General features: G+C 41.5%; 1 protein-coding gene and 1 long non-coding RNA gene across 2 annotated transcripts; one reads left to right on the forward strand and one right to left on the reverse strand.

Annotated features, from left to right (window-relative positions):
- The first annotated feature begins 8,304 nt into the window (after positions 1-8,304).
- LOC141630043 (uncharacterized) lies at positions 8,305-8,931 on the forward strand. The gene has a single exon (XM_074442932.1). The coding sequence runs from the start codon at positions 8,305-8,307 to the stop codon at positions 8,929-8,931; it is 627 nt and encodes a 208-aa protein (XP_074299033.1).
- Positions 8,932-19,498: 10,567 nt separating this feature from the next.
- LOC141628275 (uncharacterized) lies at positions 19,499-22,634 on the reverse strand. The gene is made up of 3 exons (XR_012537115.1): positions 22,534-22,634; positions 22,367-22,434; positions 19,499-19,628 (listed from the first exon to the last, which is right to left on the reverse strand). It is a non-coding gene; the product is annotated as an uncharacterized LOC141628275 (long non-coding RNA).
- Positions 22,635-23,790: the final 1,156 nt, after the last annotated feature.

Here is a 23,790-nt window from a genome sequence, read left to right on the forward strand (position 1 = left end):
TTTCATTGGAACAAAGTGAGCTGACTTGGTCAGTCGATCCACTATCACCCATATCATGTTATTACCCTGTTGACTCTTTGGTAAACCCACGATAAAATCCATAGAAATGGATTCCCACTTCCACTCAGGTACCTCTAAAGACTGAATCTTACCTTGTGGTCGTCGCTGTTCCCCTTTAACTCTCTGGCATGTCAAACAACGGGCCACAAACTCTGCTGTTTCTTTCTTCATCCCAGGCCACCAAAACGTGTTCTTTAAATCCTTGTATAGCTTGTCACCACCTGGATGTACTGAATACGGTGTACAATGTGCCTCTGTCATGATTGTCTTTTTTAGCTCCTCATCATCAGGGACACACCACCTACCATCGAACCTCAAACTACCATCTGTATGAATAGAAAATCGGGACACTTTGTCCTTTTTCTACTCACTCTCCACTCAACCATCTTAGGATCTGAAGCCTGTTTACCTCGAATATCATCATAAAGATCAGTGAATGTTAAATCTCCCACAAAGACATCCCCTCTCTGGATCATATATATCCCAAACTTCCCCACCTCATCTCTCAATCTCATCAAAGATAGAGCTGTACACAGGGAATGTACACTCTTCCTACTCAAAGCATCTGCAACAACATTGGCTTTCCCTTCATGGTAGATAACATCCATGTTATAATCGCCAATCAGCTCCATCCACCTCTTCTGTCTCATGTTCAACTCCTTTTGAGTGAAGATGTACTTGAGACTCTTGTGATCTGAAAATACCTTAAAGTTCGCCCCATAAAGGTAATGTCTCCAAATCTTGAGAGCAAACACCACCGCACCCAACTCTCGATCATGTGTAGGATAATTCTCCTCATACGTCTTCAATTGCCTAGAAGCATAGGCAATCACCTTACCGTTCTGCATCAACACACATCCTAACCCATTCTTTGAGGCATCTGTATAAACCTCAAAGTTCTCAATCCCTTCAGGCAATGCTAAGATAGGAGCTGTGGTCAAACGCTCCTTTAATATTTGGAACGCCTTCTCACAACTCTCATCCCAACAAAACCTGTTCTCTTTCCTCATCAAAGCTCTCATAGGTCTAGCTATCTTGGAGAAATCCTTCACGAACCGTCTGTAGTATCCAGCTAAACCCAAGAAACTCCTAATCTCAGCAACATTCTTTGGTGCTTCCCACTTTGTCATTGCCTCAATCTTCGCCGGATCCACAGCTACTCCCTCCTTAGAGATCACATGCCCCATAAAAGCAACTTTCTCTAACCAGAACTCACACTTGGACAGCTTAGCATACAACTCATGCTCCCTCAAAGTCTGCAACACGATCCTCAGATGCTCCTCATGCTCCTCCTTAGTCTTAGAGTAGACTAAGATGTCATCGATAAATACCACCACGAACCTGTCCAAAAACTTTCTGAAGATTCTGTTCATCAAATCCATAAACACAGCCGGTGCATTAGATAACCCAAACGGCATCACTACATACTCATAATGGCCATACCTCGACGTGAAAGCTGTCTTTGGTATGTCCACCTCTCTAATCTTCACCTGATGGTACCCCGACCTCAAATCGATCTTGGAAAAGACTGATGCACCACTCAACTGATCAAACAGGTCATCTATCCTTGGCAAACGATACTTGTTCTTCACTGTCACTCGGTTCAGCTCTCTGTAGTCTATGCACAACCTCAAACTCCCATCTTTCTTCTTCACAAAAAGAATCGGTGTGCTCCCACGGCGATACACTAGGTCTAATGTATCCCTTCTCTATCGGGTCATCTAACCGCTTCCCGAGCTCCTCCATCTCTTTAGGACCCATCCGCACGGTGCCTTAGAGATTGGTCCGTCCCGGTTTACTCAACGGTGAAATCTATCTCCCTCTTCGGTGGCAACCCGGAATCTCCTCTCGGAAAAATCATCTGCAAACTCTCCCACCACCGATATCTGATCAACTGTCGGACTCTCTATCCGGTCATCTCTCACATGGCACAAGATCAAAGGGCATCCCTTCCTCAGATAAGACTTCAAGGTGACAACTACAATCAACTTAACTTTGGGTTTGACTATAAACCCACAATAAGACACACTAACACCCTTAGGTCCTCTCAAAGACACTTTCTTTTGATGACAGTCTATCTTAGCTTTATACTTTCCTAACCAATCCATCCCGACTATTATCTCAAAACCGTCAAAAGGAAACTCTAGCAAGTCTACTGGTAGATCAACTTGCCCAACTATCATAGACACATCTCTAAACAACCTCCCACATGATACAGACTCACCCGAAGGTATAAAAACTTTCTCACTTACAGACTCATACACTCTCAAACCCAACCGTTTAACATGACTCGAAGAAACAAACGACTGAGACGCCCCCGAATCAAACAAAACAAAGGTATGAATACCGTTAACAAGAAAATTACCAGTGATAACATGGGCATCCTCCTCAGCTGCTTTCTTGTCCATCATGAAACAGACTTTCCATCGGTCTTTTGTCCACCTCCCGGACAAGATCTTGGTGATGTGGTCGGCTCAGCACCCGACCCCTGATTGTTGGTGTTGTTGTTCGTAGCTGGTTTCTGATAATAATTACCGCCATTGCGGTTACCTCCACCCTGATAGCTCTGACTTCCCCGGTTAGACCATGACCTAGTCGGTCTATTACTCGCATAACTCTGAGCAGGTCCCTGAGAATAGCTCCCCCGAGCCGATCCCTGAAAAGCTCCCGGCACACTCGTGCACTCACGTCTCTTGTGGCCCACACCGCCACAGCCAAAGCAAGTCACACCCCAACTACTAATCCTACTCCCACGGCCGCGCCCGAAGGAAGCCCCAGCACTAAACCCTGACCCAGAAGAAAACCCTCTAGCTTGATGGTGGTTGCCTTTCTTGTGACTAGACTGGCCTCCACCCTCACTCTCAGCCTTTCTTTTCTCACTTACTCTCTCCTGAGCCATCTCAACCAGCCTCTCAGCTCTCCCAGCTCTCTCATAGGCTTCCTTAACATCGGTAAGGACTCCCACGGGTAACTTCTCCATAATCTTGGGTGTTAACCCTCTTTCAAACCTCAGCGCTATGTTCTCCTCACTCAGACCCATATCCTCAGCATACCTAGACTTCTCATTAAACTGCTTGTAATACTCAACGACTGACATATCAGATGTCATCTTAAACCCATCGAACTCCTCTCTCAGCTTACTCCTCACATGTTCCGGTACAAACTCCTTCCTCATAGCTCTCCTAAACTCTTTCCAGGGTATAGCAGGTAAGCCCTGGTTCACATACATCTCTCTAGCACCCACCTTCACCGTACCCCACCACTTGCCAGCTGCGTCCCTCAGGTAGAATGCAGCTTGCTCCACTCTCATCTCATCAGGACAATGAACCAGGTCTAGGATGTTCTCCATCTCACGATGCCAGTTGTCAAGAAGGTTTGGTTCCCCGGTCCCTGTGTACTCTTTTGGGTTAAACCTCGCTATATAGAGACTGATCTTAGAGTGATCAACCTCCTTATCCTTATTCACTTTCTTTAAGGCCTCTGTCAGGGCATCTTGGTGCTCCAACATCTTAACAACATCATCTATGTTCATGGTCTCAGCTCTCGCATAGTAAGCATTTCTCTTGGGCGGCATCTTAAAACTATATATAAGAAAGGGTAGACATAAACACACGTACTAAACCTCAAACACGAAAACAAACTGCCCTGGACATACTCGATCGAGTACCCAAACCTACTCGATCGAGTAAGAGGCTACTCGATCGAGTGCCCAACATACTCGATAGAGTGCCTCGACTCCAGAACCCAAACAGACCTTCTGACCTCTAACATACTCGATCGAGTAGCCCGGCTACTCGATCGAGTGACCCCCTACTCGATCGAGTGCCCGAGGTACTCGATCGAGTGCCCAAAAACACGATTCTGGACTCAAAATCGTCAAATACCCACTCGATCGAATTAAACCCACTCGACCGAGTATCTCACCTACTCGATCGAGTATCCCCCTACTCGATCGAGTCATGCTGACTCGCATAATCTAACCGCATGTTAACTCACATCTCCCAACATACTACTCAACATTATAAACGCAACATACGATATAGCTAAGCAAGAAATTTCATCAAGTTTTCATATAATCTACTAAACAGTAACATCATATTATCAAATGCCACATAGTAATCATCCAACATGCTTTTCTATTCCAACAACAATTCCGTATATCTCATCAATCTCCCATTCATATGTCAATCCTCTACTCCAAACATTCAACCATTACGACATACTTCATCACATCCACATACACACAAGTTGACAAACAACACATACGACTCGACATACACCCCTCATGTGACCGGTTCAAAATTGTAGGCGATTTCGCGACTTTAGGACGTCTCCCAAGCCTTTGCATTAGCTCCTACAACCTTTACCCCGGGTTCATTTTAATTGACTCCCTATATTCATTGGGTTCATTGGTTACAGGTTTCAGGATCGTCACTCTGATACCATTTTGTAACACCCCCATACTCCAAGTGCCTTACCAGGACCACCCAAGTATAAGGATGTTACCATCTCGGTTACCCGAGGCAATGATAATCAAATAAACAATAGAGAAACAACGTTTAAATAGAAATACTTAGTGAAAGGTTACAATCTCAAACCAAAACCAAAAGTACACTACTTGTTCTCAAACTGACTGTTTACTGATCTAACTGAAATGTCATAAAAACTACTAAGCTACAGCAGAAGACTTCTATCATCAGATCGTGGCAATCCCAGCTATCCCAGTACTCATCTCATACCTGCTCAATATCTGCTCACCATCCCCGAATGGATCACCGCAGGTTTTAAAATAATAATCGGGGTCATTACTATTTACATAAATCATATAACCAACTGAATAGAAAACAAGACAGCTCATACAATCATACACAATCATCCACTCCACTCCATCTCCGTCACCGACTGTCCACTAGACCAGCCCTGCCAGTGGGGGACCGCAGCCGTTCCCACCTAAGCCCCGCTCATCATACCGAGCGATAACCCTGTCCCATTAATGTGCACATCCCCTTCCGTGCGGGTTCCACGAAGGGCGAAACTAGGGCATGAAGCCACTCCCGCAAGTGACTTCACTCAGCCGAGAACGCAGCTCGAGAACCATAGACAACCAATCACATCCATCAATCAACAATCAATCAAGAACCGTTACGAAACCAAACAACAAGCACTAATTACAGCACAATCACCACACATTATGTAACTAATACTGAGTAGGGAAACCCTACCTGGAAAGCACAACAAACAGACGATCTCACAGCTGATATCAGAAAGCTTCCTCTACGAATCCTCCTCCTAACATACAAACATATAATCACTACCAAGCATAACATACTACAAAACCCCTAATTCCCAAATTAGGGTTTAACTAACTTTAAAGAAACATTATAAAAATGGTATACAGGTCTTACCCTTGGCGCAAGGATCACAACGGTATAAAGAACGATCAAATCCGACCTTCCAAACTCCGGGATTTGCTAACAATGCGATTAAGGTGATGAACGTACTTTGCTTTCTCTCTTGACAGTAAATTAGGTTTTGAAAAAGTGTTTAGAACAATGACGGAAAAGATTATATACCTTAATCGCGTAATTAACAATACCCGAGAAATAACTCCCCGTAAACCGGCTACTCGATCGAGTAGCTATGGTACTCGATCAAGTACCCCCTTACTCGATCGAGTATCATAGTTACTCGATCGAGTACCCAATAGGTCAGAAACTATTTTAAAACGCAACTCACCCTTACTCGACAGAGTAAGGCCTACTCGATAGAGTACCCAAAGACTTATAAATACGGAGTATTACACAATCGTTCACTTGCGAAAGGAGTATAAATAAAACTCATATCAAGTTTTTGGCACCGTTGCCGGGGACGGCAATATTGGATAGGATTAGTTGTTTTCATCTAGGCTTAGTTCTTTTATTTGTTGCTTGCTTGTTTGTTTTCTCCCCTTGTCCTAGTGCAACTCTTTCATTAGGACTATTTGATCTTTTGTTAAGTTCATGAATAGGTGCTAAATCGAACCTCTTCTCCAACTTGATCACGAGATCGATAGGACACTCTGGGCAAGAAGAAGATTAGCTCTTTCGGCAATTCGAGGATCTCCACCAACTCTTAACCCGCCAATTTCCCAAAATTCCACAATTGATAACTTTGACCAACCACCCTTTTCCTCCACCCTATCACTACTTCACATTCCACATACCACCTCAAAACTCTATCATTTATTCACCAACTCATTCACAACATTCCAACCATACAAACTAAACCGAATCTCCACGAAAGAATCTCATAAACAAAGACATGACGGACCAACCAATGGGCTATTACAATAGACCGGACCCCAATCGTGCATGTTCGGCTATCAATTATGGAGCTCTTGCTCCCAATACATTTGAACTCCGGCATCATGTAATCAACTACATGCAACAAGACACTTTCCATGGGATGAAGAATGAAGATTCACACCAACATCTTACATCCTTCAAGGAGAAAGCGGGTTCCATTAAACATAACGGTGTGATGGAGGAGCAAATTCTCTTGATGGTCTTCCCCATCACAATAAAGGATAACGCTAAGAAATGGTTAAATTACCATAAGTTCTACCCACCTTCTAAAACCACAAGAATTCGCCATGAGATTCAAACTTTCAAACAAAGATCTATGGAAACTCTAAGTGAAGCTTGGGAACATTTTAGAGATCTCCTAGCATCTTGTCCACGCCATGGCATCCCGAAATGGATGACCACCCAAACCTTTTTCCAAAATCTTGAGCAAAGGTTCCGGGACATGATCGTGGCGGCATCGGGTGGAAATTTTGATGGAATGAATAACGCTTAAATCACGAAAATGATTCAAAACATTTCCGAGATGGAGAGTAGTTATTCTAGAGATATGGAATACAAAAGTGAGGGACCTTCCAAGATAGAGATGGAGTATAAGGCGAAATTGGATACTTTGACAAAGGCATTTGAAGAGTTCAAATTGGCAAAGAAGCATGGAGACTCGAAGCATGCCAATGAAGGTGGACCTAGCCATTCCAAGGTTTATTACATCCAAGAACCTAGGTGTCCACCTATGCACTATCCTCCTCAAATGTTTTGCGATTAGTGTGGCGGTGTAGGGCACACCATTGAGTATTGTTAATCTATTCCTCAAGATGATCAACAAGAGTGCTTTGCTCTCTAAGGGCAAGGCGCACCGAGGGTCTCCTACCAACGTCATGCGTCCTTCTACCGCGCCTTCCCTAACCAAGACCCAAAACTTTCATATGCAGGGAAACCATTGGACCCCAAATACCAACAACCTCAATACATGCCTCCACCAAAGCCCGACAATTCTCGGCAATACAATCAAAACCAAGGCCAAGGCTCCAACTACCGAGGCCAAAGGCAACATGACAATCCCAACTATGTCCCGCCTCATCAAAGAGATAACTACCGCAACCAAAACCAAAACCCTCCATACCAACAACAAACTACCAACCAAACCAACAAACTCAACAACCATTCAACCAACAACACGGATACCAACAAGGGTATAAACAACAACAAAATTCCTACCAACCTCCACAAAATCAACAACAATACATAGAGCCACCCAACCCCACCTCTTATCTTGAGAAATTACTAAGGGACATGGATGCCAAAGTTGACAAACAATTCAAAAGTTTGAAGACCAAACTTGCAAATGTCCAAGCACATCAACGGACGTTTGATTCGTATATGGCTAAAAAAACCCCTCTTCTTCACCAAGGGCTCCTCACTCATTGCCTCCTGAAGGCTCTCAACCTAGGGATAGGCCACCACCACACCAACAAGCTCATGTGATGACCTTGAGGGGTGGGAAAGACTTGGAGGACCCTTACAAGGACTATGAACCAAAGAGGAAGAGAGATGTGATGAAGGATGGTGAAGAGAGTCCACCTCCCTCACCATCAAGTAGAGTTGACAACACTAAGAAGGAGAAGGTGAGTGACTATGTTGAGGATGATGATAACTTTGTTTTGGAGGAGATAGTGGTTGAAAGAGACCAAGAAAGAGTGGTTAAAAGAGACCAGGGAAAGGAAAAGAAGCAAATGAAGTAGCTAGCACCAAGTAAGCCTCAACTCCCGAAAATACCATTAACCCTCCAATCCCATTTCCTAATAGAAGTAGAGTCAAGAATGAGGAGAGGAAGTTCTCCAAATTCTTGGATATGTTGACGAAGCTTGAAGTTTCATTACCTTTCACCGAGGTAGTGACACAAATGCCGCTCTACACAAAATTCTTGAAGAATGTGTTGACCAAGAAGAGAAGCATTGGAGGAGATGGTCTAGTCTCTCTTAGAGGTGAATGTAGTGCAATCTTACTCAATCCCATGCCGGAGAAATTACAAGATCCGGGTAGTTTTTCCATCCCGTGCACGGTGGGTAATGTGAGCATAAAAAGGGCACTTTATGATCTTAGTGCTAGTGTTAGCATTTTACCTCTTCCCATTGCAAGCAAAGTTGGGTTAAATGACATGATTCCCACCTCCATGACATTGCAACTTGCTGATAGATCGGTACAAAGACCGATGGGTGTGATTGAGGATGTGCCGGTTAAGGTTGGAAACTTCTCTATCCTGGCGGATTTCGTTGTACTTGACATCCTGGAGGATCAACAAACATCAATCATACTAGGAAGACCTTTACTAGCAACCGGAGATGTGAATATTAGTGTCAAGGAGGGGAAACTCACCTTCAAAGTGGGAGGGAAAGTAGTTAAATTCTCTTTGACCGGAGCCATGTCACAACCTATGTTTGAAAGTGTTTACTCCATAGACATGTTGGAAGAAGTTATTGAAGAAGCTAAGGACAAGTGCTCGGGGGAGCATTTGGAGGAAGATTATTAAGCTCTACCACCTATCTTGGATGAAGTTGAGGGTCCGAACCCTCCTAAGGTAGATCTTAAACCTTTACCCCCTTCCCTTGAGTATGCCTATCTTGATGAGGCACACTCCTTCCCCATGATCATCAATGCAGACCTCTTGGCTTCCAAAAAAGAAAAGCTCTTGAAAGTTCTTAAGGAAAACAAGAAATCCATTGAGTATAACCTTGATGACCTCACGGGAATCGATCCCCGAGTGTGCATGCACCGCATCACACTTGAGGATGGATTCACTCCTTCCACCCAACCTAAGAGACGGTTAAATGAAAAATTAAAGGAGGTGGTAAGGAAAGAAGTTGACAAGTTGCTTGAGGCTAGAATTATCTACTCCATCTCCGGGAGCGATTGGGTTAGCCCGGTTCAAATCGTCCCCAAAAAGGGCGGTATGACCGTGATTGAGAATGGGGATGGTGAACTCATCTCCACCTGATCGGTCACGGGATGGAGAATGTATATTGGCTATAGGAAGCTTAATTCCACCTTAATCAAAGATCATTTCCCCTTACCATTCATTGACCAAATACTCGAGAGACTTGCAAACCATGAGTATTTTTGCTTTCTTGACGGTTATTCCGGGCTTTTCCAAATACCCATCCACCCGGATGATCAATCAAAGACTACTTTTACCTGCCCTTATGGTGTCTTCGCATATCGGAGAATGCCGTTTGGACTTTGCAATGCTCCCGGGACATTTCAACGAGCTATGATGTCTATCTTTTCCAATTATATTGAGAAGTCTATGGAGGTGTTCATGGATGATTTTAGTGTCCATGGCACCTCATTTGATGATTGCCTAAAGAATCTCTCCCTTGTTCTCCAAACTTGCATCCGATACAATTTGAAATTGAATTGGGAGAAGTGTCATTTTATGGTGTAAAAGGAAGTGGTTCTTTGACATGTAATTTCTAAGGAGGGGATCCAAGTGGACAAAGCAAAAGCTTAGGTGATTGAGAAACTTCCCCCACCCACAAATGTCAAGGGTGTGAGGAGTTTCTTAGGCCATGCGGGGTTTTACCGATGGTTTATCAAAGATTTTGCAAAAAACGCTAAACCCCTCACCTCACTTTTGGCTAAGGACACTCCCTTCGTATTTGATCAATCTTGTGTTGAATGTTTTTGTAGGCTCAAGCAAGCCTTGATATCGGCTCCAATTGTTCAACCACCCAATTGAGACATCTCCTTCGAATTGATGTGTGATGCAAGCGACTTTGCATTGGGGGCGGTCTTGGGCCAAAGACAAGACAAGAAGCTCCATATGATAGCATATATAAGCAAGACCCTAGACAATGCTCAATACAATTACACCACCACGGAAAAAGAGATGTTGGCGGTGGTGTATGCTTTTGAGAAGTTCCGACCTTACCTCTTATGTTCCAAAGTCATTGTCTACACGGATCACACCGCCATCAAGCAACTTATGATCAAGAAGGATGCTAAGCCGAGATTGATCCGTTGGGTATTGTTGTTGCAAGAGTTTTATGTCATAATCAAGGATAAACTAGGGTCCAAGAATCTTGTTGCGGATCACCTATCACGGTTGACTAGAGAATCCTGAGGGGATGTTGATGATGGAATCCCCATTGATGAGTGGTTGCCTGATGACTTTATCTTAGCTATCACGCACTCCGACCCTTGGTATGCAGATATTGCTAACTATTTGAGCTCTAACTTTATCCCGGAAAAACATGACAACTAAGCCAGGAAGAAGCTAAGGTATGAGTCTAGGAGATATGTATGGGAAGATCCTTTCCTATATAGAAGGTGCAATGATGGGATTTATCGAAGATGTGTCACCCAAGAAGAGGGTCAAGCAATCCTTCAAGCTTGCCATGCTACTACATATAGAGGTCATTTGTCCACCTCAAGGACCCAAGCCTGGGTCCTTCATTGTGGATTCTATTGGCCTTCCCTATTCAAGGATGCTTATGCCATGGTTCACTCATGTGATTCTTGCCAAAGAAAGGGTATTATTGGAAGGAGAGATGAAATGCCTTTGAACAACATTTTGGAAGTAGACCTCTTCGACGTATGGGGCATGGATTTCATGGGAACGTTTCTATCATCGTTTGGCAACCAATACATATTGGTTGCGGTGGATTATGTGTCCAAATGGATAGAAGCTATAGCCACCCCTACCAATGATTCAAAAGTGGTGACCAAGTTATTCAAAGACTACATTTTTCCCCCGCTTCGGATTGCCTTAAGCCGTTATAAGTGATGGTGGGTCCCATTTCATCAACCGCATCATCTACTCTCTACTCAAAAAGTACGGCGTCCGACACAAAGTAGCTCTTGCTTACCACCCCTAAACCAACGGGCAAGTGGAAGTATCAAATCGAAAAATCAAGGCTATTTTGAAGCAGGTTGTGAACAAGTCTAGAAAGGATTGGAGTGCCAAACTCAACGACGTGTTATGGGCTCTAAGAACCACTTACAAGACCCCAATCGGCACCACTCCTTACCATTTGGTCTTTGGCAAGTCTTGTCATTTACCTCTTGAGTTAGAGCATCGAGCAAGATGGGCTCTTAAGGAGCTTAACTATGATTTAGATGCCGCGGGGAATAAGCGGTTCCTTCAACTCAATGAACATAATGAGTTGAGGATGGATGCCTATGAAAATGCCAAACTCTACAAGGAGCGGACCAGACAATGGCATGACTCGAAGATCACAAGGAAGGAAATCGTTGTAGGAGACAAGGTCCTACTCTTCAACTCCCAGTTCCAATTGTTTCCCAGGAAGTTGAGGTCCCGATGGTCGGGACCCTTTGAAGTAGTGACCGTGTTTCTATATGGATCATTTGAATTAAGGAACAGCAAGGGAGAATGCTTCAAGGTAAATGGACACCGAGTCAAATACTTCTATGAGGGTCAACCCATCGAGACCCAAGGTGAACTTGAATTGGAAAACTCCCCATCCTTGGGGGATGAGTAATCTCAAAATTAAACAAGAAATGGTTTGGTGGAGTCCCACAAGAACCACCATTTGTATATAGCATGCATTTAGTTAGACAATGAGAGATTTAGGAAGGGTCATAATTGGCACATTGGATTGCGTAATGGGACCCCTCACTTGCCCTAATTCCCGACATAATGCGTCGGTTTGAAAGTGGAAAACATGAAGAAATGGGCAAGTTACGGAGTCGGGTTTTATGGATAATGTGGAATTGAAAAAGAAAGAAAAGAAAAGAAAGGATTTTCATGCACAGTGCTCCCCTGCCGGTGGACCGGTAGCGAGCACATTTCGAAATTAAAAAAAAAAAAAAATTGGAGAAGTGAACAAATGAGTGTTATCTGTCGGTAGGCCGGTAGGGAACACGTTTATATTGAAAAAAATGAATGAATGGAAGAGAAGGGATTCTCTGCCGGCAGGCCGGCAGCCGGCTCACCGGCAGAGAACACACCTATGAGGAAAGCTGTAGGAAATTGAAGTAGGAGATTTCCCTGCCGGCTCACCGGCAGGGAAACCTGACACCAGAGAAAAAGAGAAGAAATAAAGAAAGGTGTGTTCCTTGCCAGTAGGCCGGCAGCCGCCTCACCGGCAGAGAACACGCTGAACAAAAGTTGCAAAGGAGAAGGAGATGAGCTCCCTGCCGTTGGACGGGCAGCCGGTGCCCCCACCGGCAGCGAGACATTCATGGGCTGAAACAAATTTAAAAAATTTGAAATTAAGGAAGGGACTCCCTGCCGGTGGACCGGCAACCGGTGCCCCCACCGACACAGAGCCCCATCAGACCCTAATTATACTTGAAAACAACCTATTCTCCTTCATTAATTTCAGATTTTTCTACTCTCTAAAATAACTCTTTCCCTCTCCTAATCCCACCATCCCCTCCTTACCTTCAACAATCACCCAACCCACCACCCTACTTCATCATTAACCTCCCTATTCCTTCATAAATGGCGGGAAAACAAACACAAGGCGACCTTGCTAGGGCACAACAACAACTTGTTGAGGCGGCGGCCAATGATACCAACCCGGATCCCGATTTTCCAAACGTCGAGTTTGCAACTCAAACTCAAAAAGGTATATTTATCCTCTTTAAGCAACAACCCCTAACCCCGACTAGGTTTATTTGTCGCGTATCTATCTAGGTTTAGACAAAGAAACGGAAGCTTTGTTTAAGGGAGTCGGTATGAAAGGAATGTACAATATGCATGAGCGTACTTACCCCCGAATTACATGGGAATTTTTGAGTAGTTTGCGTATTGATAAGGATAAAGGAACCGGTATGGTCGCCCACCACTCCATTTTTGTCTCATGAATCGAGACCACACTATCTCCCTTTCCCGTCTTGCAAATATTTTCGGGTTAGAAAATGCTCCTTCACACAAGGCACCCAACACCCTTCACTTTGCGCGAGTGTGAAAAGTAATTTCGGGGATAGACGATAGGAATGGTGTGAAAAGACCGGCTACTTCTTGTCATAATGCACTCATGAGAATATGGCATCGATTTATGGGGTGTACTGTTTTTGCCGTCGATGAGCCTTGGATTTTTCGGGTTATCGAGCTTGAAATCTTGGGCTCTTATTTGTTCACCAAACCCAAACCCTATAAAATCAATATTTCTCACCACATGGTCCTCCACCTCGCCAAATTGGCTAACTCTCCGGGGCAAAGGGTCCCTCTTCATGTGGGTGGCATCATCACCCGCATAGCCAAGAGCCTTGATCGATCGGTGGACTTATCTACCATGAATTGGTTACTCGGGGAGACCTACATTACAATGGACTACATGATAAAATCTCTTGAATGGATCAAGCAAAACCCCTTCGACGACCTTGACTATTGGCAAATCCAAAAGCGGAACTCCATCCCACTTTCAAATGCCAACAAAATAAAAATTAAGCCTGACCAAGATGATTACCTCCTTGAAATTGAAGCGGAGAAGAACCCATCCCAACCTTCCCAAGAGCATCCTATCACCTATGGGAGGGATAACCCGACTCAAACCGAGTCGAATCTCTGGTTCATGATGCCTACCCCTCCGTCTTTCAATCCAACCTGTGGAATCCTCAATTTGCCGAAGGATCCTCTTCTCATCAACCTCCTCAACCAACCCCGCTCCACTCCAACTTGGTGTCATTCATGAATGACATGAGGTTGGGCTTACAAACGGCCGCTAGTGAGAGGCGGGGCATAGAACAACGGTTGGATAGGATCTATTTCGACCAAGCTACGGGGCAATTCCCTATCTTTGATGACTATCGGAGGAGGCATTACAAACACCCTTCCGGCCTCGTACCCTCTTACTACCTTGAGCCGGATGGTGGGTACCCAAAGGACGGGAGCTTTGCCTACGCCGACATGACCATCCAGCCGGATTAATTTAGCGCCCTGGTTTTCCCCACCCCGGCCTCTACTCAAGGGGAGGGGAATGATACTCGATGGTTTGGAGGTGCTCCCTCTATTTTTGGTGAGGCCGGCTTTGCTAGTGGTTCGGGAGGGAACCAAAAGTTGTTCATCGACACAACCACGGGCGCGGGTGACTCTACCATGGGCATGAACATGGATGACTTCATCCGGGAACCCGAGTTCGGAACGGGAAATGATGAGGAGGAGGAGGACGACGATTAGTCCTACATGGCCTAGCTCTTTTTGACCTACTTTTGCTCCCTTTCAAATCCAAAGCCGAGTATGACTCCTTTAATCCAAAATCTCTCATTCATATTTCCTTTTGTATGCATTTAGATTACTTGTACTATATTTAGCCTAGTGATCATGTAGTTGCATTCATCTAAGCTTGCATTAGATTTCAACTTTGTAATATATTCACATATAGGAATTGCATCCATTTAGCGTAGTTTGCATTGTCATTTCAATATTGCATGTAGCCTAGTCCATGCATTGCACCCCCATTTAAAAACACAAAAAATTTGAAAAATTGGAAATTTCACAAAAACACGCATTTTAATTTCCGAATCTCCTCTATACACTATGTATATAGATAAGTGTGGGGAGGAGATCCTATATATTCAAAAAAAAAAACATGTCTTTTATTTAAAAAAAAATAAACAAAACACAAAAACACGTTCTTTTCTTTCCTATTTGCCTCCACCCACACTTCCTCCTTCACCGGAAGTTGTATATAGCAAGTGTGGGGAGGAGGCCCAAAAAAATACAAAAACAAGTTATTTCATTTCAAAAAAAAAAAATTCAAAACCACCAAAACATGTTTTTAATTCAAAAAAATCAAGCAAAATCCAAAAATATTCCTTTTACTTTTCCTATTTCCTCCCTACATTACGTTCCATCGAGGACGATGTAAGTTTTAAGTGTGGGGAGGGAAATATCTACTTTGTATATATTTGTTAATAATGTACATTTGTAAATAAATTGTAAATTTGACAAAATTTCAAAAAAATACAAAAACTTTCAAAAAATACAAAAACATTGCATTGTATATATATACTAGTTGTTGGCTAACCTTTGGCATAGACATTGACCATTTGAGGCAAAAGGAGCTAGAAGACCCTCTTGGTAAACTCATTCTAATCTCTTACTCCTTTACCGTTCTTTCTTTATATATCTTGCATATTTGAAGGGGAATGGGATTTTTGTGCCTTGGATGTTCCTTCTGGGAACTTCTGGATTGTTGTGTTGGTGTTGATATGCTGCTAGGCTTAGTCAACTCGTTGCATGCTTAATTTTTGTTCATTTCAATTTCTGCATGCATTATAACATGTATATATGTGTTTCTCTTAGGTTAGGATCGTTTGCATCAGTTTGTATATAAATGTGCACAAATGTGGTCAAGGTTGGGAAGTCAGTACCCCAAGGATACGTCAAGTCCCAATTGTGCCTTCCCCCTCCTCGTGGCTTTCACCCGTGTCCATAGGTTAGTTGCGGGAAACTTGGGACTTGACTAACGAGTCTAGGCCACCCTGTGAGACCATTGACCGTAGGCTAGACCCCGGTCTCGACCTAACCACTGATATGTAAGGATTAGAGCCTCCAGGGTCGGTACATTCATACCCGACCACCATTTAGGATTGTGAGTAGGTCTCCTCGCGGGACGTGTTATGTCTAGACGCATAAGTGTGTCATTCCGTCCTTAGACCATGATTTGCATTTCATTTTTGTGCACAAGTTATGAAATAAAATCTGTTTTCACATGCATATGAACCTCACATAGCAAAATATCCTTGTTTTGACCCTTCCATTATCTCCCTTTTTGATTCACCCCCTTTGAGCTTTAGCCTTTCCATTTGGCAAACCCACTAAACCAACTACATTCCATATACACCTTTCCTTGATCAAGATTTTTTCGGTTATGTAGTAGTGTTTTAGGAGGTGATTTAGGTCATAGTGGTGGATAGTGTACATATTCACTTGGGTCGGAATTTGGTATGCATTTAGCATTGTATATAAATAAGAGGTTTTGATGTTGAAATGAAAAACAAAATAGAAAAGTGAAAAAGTTTTGAAAAATCCAAAAAGAGCTAGTTGTGATTTTATATATGTGTGTTAGGAAAATAAAAAAGGCAAGCAACACCCCTCCTCATCATTTAAAGGGGTAGAAAAAGCCGTTGCTAAAATAAAGGGGCGATTTGATGTTTTTCCAAAGTGAGTCGGGTTTACACAATTTTTGCTTGATTTTGGGAAACCGAACTCTTGTTAGGGTGGTTGCTCATTTGTTGAAATAAGAGTATTTTCAAGTTTTTTCCAATTTGAGTTAGGTTTATGTAATTTTTGCATAGTGTTGGTAATCAATTCTATGTTGCGGCATAGACGTGTCTCATATGTTGCAATAAGAAGTGGGATGTAATGTGTTGACAATTCTTGATTTTAACTCCACATGTCCAAATGGTGCTTGCACCCATCCCGTTTTGTCCTACTCCCTAGCCCCGTTACAACCCTTATTTCATGATTTGTGCATTGTTACATTTTGCATTTCATTTGGATATGGGACGGTCTTACACATTAGATTGCGGACACGTTCTCACGAGTCGCAGTAGGAGAGTGTTTTGGTTACTTTTTGCACAAAAACACCCGGAATTCAAATGAGAGACGAGTGAAAACCGTGAGGATGTCGTTGACTTGGGTCCCCTTAGTCATGGGTCTTTTGGTTGAATCTTATGTAGGTTTTGTAATTCTCGGAGGTCTAGTCCCTTTTTCCCCTTTCTCGCTCTAGAATCCGTTTCTTGAGATTTATTGGACACATTGGGGTTGCCTGGGCCATGCCTAGGGGTTTGGTACCTCCATTGAGACTCTGAGACGGTAATTCTCGACCGGGACCATGTTCTTGAGCTGAAAAACTCGGCCACTTAGATGAGGAAAGTGGGCCATTTTTGTTAGATGCATTCTATCACTTGCTTTTGTGCTCACATGTTGGATGCATCGTATTTTTTCTTGCAAGACCTTACTTGCCTCATGAGTCGTGCTTTACCTCATAAGCACAACTACGTGAGTTGAAAGGGCGTAGAGTGCGCTAATACTCGATCGGACTATGTAGTAGAATAATTGAGTGGTGCTTATATTGTGCATACACTCTTGATACTTAACCATAGTAGTGTCTTGCAAATTGATTTTGGACTTACTCGAGGACGAGTAAGATTCAAGTGTGGGGAGGTTTGATATACGATTTATTTGCACCAAATTTACCTTCTTCTTTCATGTATTCTGACTCCTATCGAGTCGGTTTTGTACGCCTTACCTTACATTTTGTGCCCGATACCCGCGTCTATGATTTTGTGCCCCTCTTGCATGATTTGAGGCGGTTATAAAGAAATCGGGGCAAGTGAGGAGATTCGATGACTAAGCATGAGGAAAAAGAAGGTTGAGATATTGAAAGAGTGTTCTCTGCCGGCAGGCCGGCAGCCGGTCCACCGGCACACGCATCACCAAGCTAAGGAATTGAAGTTAGAAACTCAGCAAGAGGTGTTCTCTCGCGCGAAGCTGCCACCGGTCCACGTGAGAGAACACACCCAAGCCAATTCCATCACATTTTGAAGAAAGAGCTTGTGCCGACGGGGAGGTTGACCGGTTGCTGACCAACACAGAGACCAAACACGCGAGACTTGGACTTCTTTTCCTCCTTATGTCTAATCCAAGGGGATAGTCTAAATACCCCTTCCCTAATCAATTGTAAACACATACCTTAGATCTGAAATTATTTCCTTAACCTTATGCAAATCCTTAATCAAAACTTTAATCTTTCCTTAATCAATCACTAATTACTTCTTATATTAGCTTAGAATTAGTATTATTCAATAGTTTACATTTAGTATTAGGTTATTAATTGGAGATTGGTGAAGATTATTCTTCTATTTAATCAAAGGTTCCAACTTTGTCTTCACTATTGGTATAATCTCTTCTTTATTGTTGTTCATTTTTCATTTGTTTACATATCGAATTGTTTAGTTAATAGAATTTGCAAACATGTTCCCTTTGCTTGTTTTATGCTAAATTCTTCACTTTTTGTTTATGTCATCATCAGCATGTGTGAGTAGTGCCTTACTAGGATGTAGGGGAATCCCTTGTAGTGTTAAGGAGAGGCTTTTGGCATGGATAAATAGTAATTATTGGGTTGTTTACATTTACTACTTGTTATGCACATAAGGTGTTTGAAGAACTGTTCAAATGAGTAACTTGAGTTAATTCTTCGAATAATTTATCCACTATTTGAGTGAGTAAGTTGAGTAGTAATTAGGATTTGATAACAAGTTTTGAGTTAGATTAATTGAATGAGTAAGTTGGTTAATCTTGGCTCAAGTGTAGAATTTACATCGAGAGGTTAGAATCTACATGTTTGTAACAACCTAGATAACCATTAGTCCATGCCTATTTCCCCTCTCCATACTACTTGGGTGAACCCGACCGTCCTAGTCTTTCTTAATCATCGTTTTAAACCATCTTAATCGTTGTTTAATTCCTACTTGCTTTAGTTTACATTTTAATCATTAGTTTAGAACTCAAAGCACCTCTTTTTAGATCGAACTAAACTAGCTAGTAAACAAGTAATCCTAGTGCCACAATTTCCGTCCTTTGGGTTCGACCCTTTTGCATATTACAACGAGTAATCGTTCACTTGCGAAAGGAGTATAAATAAAACTCATATCAAGTTTTTGCATTTTGATACCGAGTTTGTCGTACTCCTCAATATGCAAACAATATTTATAAACTCAATACCAAACTAATGAATGTAGTAGGGTAAGGAGGTCGATCCACAGAGATGGTGTGTTAGAAATGTTTATAAGTCTCGGTCTTCGTTTTAGTCTATTCGGTCAATTAGATTGAAGGGGTTTTTATGCTAAAAGTCTAAGCTAAGAACATGAAATAAATGAACAAGCAAGTAAACAAAGCAAGTTAAGTACAATGAGAAGAGAGACTAGGGTGTCGGGGTCACCCAAGTAGGAGGGGTCGTGTGACACCCCGCGATAACGCGGAAAATATAACTAATAAATTAAAGCGGAAATTTAGGAAATTTTTGAAATTTTTAAAAATTAAAGCGCGGGTTCATTAAAATCGAAAACATAAATAAAGAATACGGAAATAAAGTTTAGATTATGCAAACGTGATAGTCAAGGTGAGGAAAAATATATCCTTCGAATGACAAAACAATAAAAGGTGAGTCTAAGCAATCCTAATAAGCCGACTACAAGGCCAAAGTGCTCGCTAGCTCACACATGTCTTCACCCCATAAATGCACCAACTAGTACCTGTCATTCATGTAAACATGAACGCCACAGTCAGTGGGGAGTAACTCAAGGTTCTCCCAGCCACAAAATGTCAAAACGAACATAACAAGGAACTAAAACAGGTAAGTCATATAAGATACATACAAAAGATAAGAATATCAAGTTTATATGTAAACATGGCAAATAATTGGGATGGAACAAGATAGGCCAACATTAGCATAATAAAGATTCAACTTTTCACGTGAGACCATTAAATAATATGAAGGGCAAGAATACGGTCATGTATGCAAAGGTACGCATTTCAAGGAATTATAACAAAGATATGAGATTAGAATCCGAATCATGTGAAGCAGTTAAGTAAGGGATCAACCAATGTAAATTACAAGAATAGAAACCGTAGCCATTATTTGGAAAACCACTTAGCAAACATTGCACGGGACGTGGCTACTAATGTCACATTCATACTTATGGCTTGCATCTCACCATAAGAACGGATGGGAACATCAATCCCGACGATCATATCGCAACTAGAGGGCTTATAGCTCACCCCTGGTATCCGATAGGACCAAGACAAACAACACAAGGCATAACTCTTGCCTTGAAAGATAAATACCAATATCTAAAACCAAGTAAGACCTTTACTACTCATATATCAAAATATAATTCCCCTGGTAGGACGACAATGGTACTCCCAAGACTCAGTCCTAGTCTAAATCGCGAGACTCTCGGGACAAAGACAGGTTCCCGATTCGACATGCGGCAGGCAGTCCGCATCCAAGACCCGAACCCTAAAATGGCAATCGAGAACCCACAATCGGCGGGGACAGTCCGAAAGAGGCGGAAAATATGAGCTAAACCCACAATCGGCGGGGACGATCAGAAAGAGGCGTAAAGATAAGTCAAGCAATACGGTATAGTATAAAGGCATTATCATAAGAATAAGACTCAACCAAGCGATACGAATCAACTTGGAAAGAGACTACTACATGTAATGAACCGATAATAATCCAAGTGAGATATTTCATGCCAAATCATAATCATGAATATGAATAAGTAACCCATTTCTTCAATATTTGTCACTTGAATAAAAATGTAAACAAACGGAGATGAACCATTTATAATAAGCAAAACAAGCATCCAATTATAAATGACTCAATTTAATTAAATAAGTAGAATAACTCACTCATATTTGAGATACGATAAATAAATGAGGATGAACGGATTAAAATTTCATATTATAGGTAAGTGAGACATTTCATCAAATTTTGACTTGAATAAATAATAAATTCCACATTTACGATTTATGTGAGAAGTATATAAATAAACGGCAAATAATGAATTTAAGATACATAAATCATGTGACGGAAATTCAAATTGAACTCAGACATAAACATTTCACGGATAAAATTTAACCCAACCGAGGCTACGGCCTAGCCATAACCAGCCCAACCCGGCCACGGTCTGGCCGCACCCCGTCTCAGTGCCAATGCTGGCAGTCCAGTCTCTGCATAAAATAGCCAGCAGCACAGCACCAGCCAAACAAAAACACGCAGTACAGTATGTATGTATACAGAGCAGCCAAAACGCAACAATTCCCTCCTGTCCAGCCGTCTTGGAACGGTTTTCTAGGCCAAACCAAGGCGGATTTCACCCAAACAAAAGACCCAATCCAAACATTTACATGTACTTGAGTCAATAGCAAGAAAGTGGGTTCAATTTAGCATAAAGAACCCCGTCAAAACAGCCCGCGAAAACTGCTCGACAAAGTCCTTTTTTTACAATTTATAAAGTTCTTTTGTGACCGTCTTAAGACGAAATTTTAAACATAAAAAGAATGGAATTTCTCACATACCACTAACTCATTACACACATGGATATTCGCACGAGACGGAAATTAAATAATTGGTTCAAATCGTCCGTAAAATCGACTCAAAAACAGTCCAAGAAAATCACCCATACACGATCTATATACATGGTTTCTAGACAATTTGTGAAGCCGTCTTAAGACAAGTTTTTCAGCATGTTACAAGGCGGAAATTAACCATACAAAGGACCCATATCATACTTGGATATATACTTGAGACGGAAGTAAGAGAGTTGGCTCGGACCACCAACCAAACATTGACCAAAAATCGTGTATAACACTGACTCACAACCCCTTTTTCACAATTTTGAGCCGCTATATTGAAACATATTGGCGAGCAAATCATTGTCATTTAGTCATTTAGGCAACAGAGATCATTGTCCACTGTTGTTCACAACAGAGAAAGGAGTATTTTGGTTTAATCAACATGCAGAATTTGTTTACTGGCATCATTTAGTCATTTAGGCAACTTTCCATGGTAACATTTAAAAACACGAGTTCACTTCAGTTGTAAATTGCACAAAGGGATGGGTATATGACTATGTGCTACAAGCTTATTGAACAATATATCAATCAATCAGAAAAAAGAAAATAAACTCAGGCATCTGAAAAGGACAAGTTTTAAGACGGAAATTAACCCGATAATTTCAAGAATTCAAGTGTTCCAATCTCGACCAAACAACCCACCATTCTACTGAGTTAACACGGTCCAAAGCTAGCACAAATTGTGACGGAATTTCACATATAAAACCCAGGCACTAAAACAATTATTCCGACACATTCAACCATTAATAAGTGAAAAGCACAAAGGACCCAAATTTATCACACACGAGTATATAAAACGACCCATAAGACGGAATTTCGACATTTTTGTCGAGTAACCTATCACCGTTACCTTAAACGCTCCTTATTATTCGAATAAACAGTCCCCAAAGCTTGAGTCTTACTCCGAGTCTTCAAATCCTTCATTAAAGAGCAAGAAAACGGGATAAAGAACCTATAAGACAAAACTTTTATAAGACGGCGAAAAATGAAACCATCACAAAAATGAGGCTTTATTACCTTGAAAGATGAAGGAGGAAGTAAGGAGGAGAATGGTACAAAAATTAAGAGGAATGGTGAAGAAATGGGGCCGGGATCTGTATTTCAAGGTCACAAAAATGGCGTTGTATGCTCTACTTGTTTGTTTATTTTCGAAGAAGGGAGTGCTGCTACTTTTTGGGTTGTTTACCAGGTAAATGGAAAAGGAAGGGGAGTCAAGGGGTTTGGGATTGGTCAACAACAAAAACAAAATGTGAGAGAGAGAGAATTAAATAATAAAAAAAAAGGAATTATATAAATGGAAAGGTAGGACTTGTGATTGGTCTGAATAAATAAGCGTTATATGTAAAAATGTGACGGTCTATAACTAGACGGAATTTCATCTTAAACCTACTATAATTTAAGACGGAACTTTATTACTAATATTACTATTAATATTATCATTATTATTACTATCCGACTAAAATCCGTATTCTCATATAAATTAAGCCTTAAAATGTTACTTTTATAAAAATCGGTTTAAAATGAATTAATTAAATTAAATAATTTAAAAATATAAAATAAAATAATTAAATTGTTAAATAAATTTTAAATGTCAAAATGAGACATTCGCGGGTGTTACAGGTCGAGTCTTAGTCAATGTATAGGGCATAACGGAGGGTGAAATCTAGGTGTGCCCCTATCTCTCGATATGATACGGTCATTGGGTCAAGTCTAGTTGAAATCTCGCCCTAACTAGCCCCAACCCACCTATCTGGTACGGTCCAACTAAGCCCGGCTCTCGCCGCAAGAAAGTCAAACCAAACACAAAGAGAGCCGAACTCTCGTCTAAGCAATCCCACACATGTTTAAAGCACAAGATAAGAGGCAATCATCCAACAACATATGAAAACAATGAAGCTATGAATATGGGTATTTTGTCTAGGCAAAGCTTAAGCACTCTACTAACTAGTTAGTACCAAGATTGAACATACAAAACAAGATAAGAGGAATGAAATAACATGTAAATAAAGAGGGATTAAACTAATTAAATTAACAAACAACAATAACATGAAATTAAACATAACTAAATTAAAAAAAGATACAAACTTTAATAAAATTAACCATCAAATTAATTTTGAACTAATGATTTGAAATAACAATAATAACAGAACGAATAAGAGAAATATACCAAACTTGTAAGGAAATGAACATTAAAGGATGGATCTTGATAATGGATTACAAAAGATTTGAATATGAAATGAAATTAAAGACTAAATTAAATTAATGAAGGGGGAA

The sequence above is a fragment of the Silene latifolia genome, chromosome Y, assembly GCF_048544455.1.
Source record: "Silene latifolia isolate original U9 population chromosome Y, ASM4854445v1, whole genome shotgun sequence".
Lineage (NCBI taxonomy): Eukaryota > Viridiplantae > Streptophyta > Magnoliopsida > Caryophyllales > Caryophyllaceae > Silene > Silene latifolia.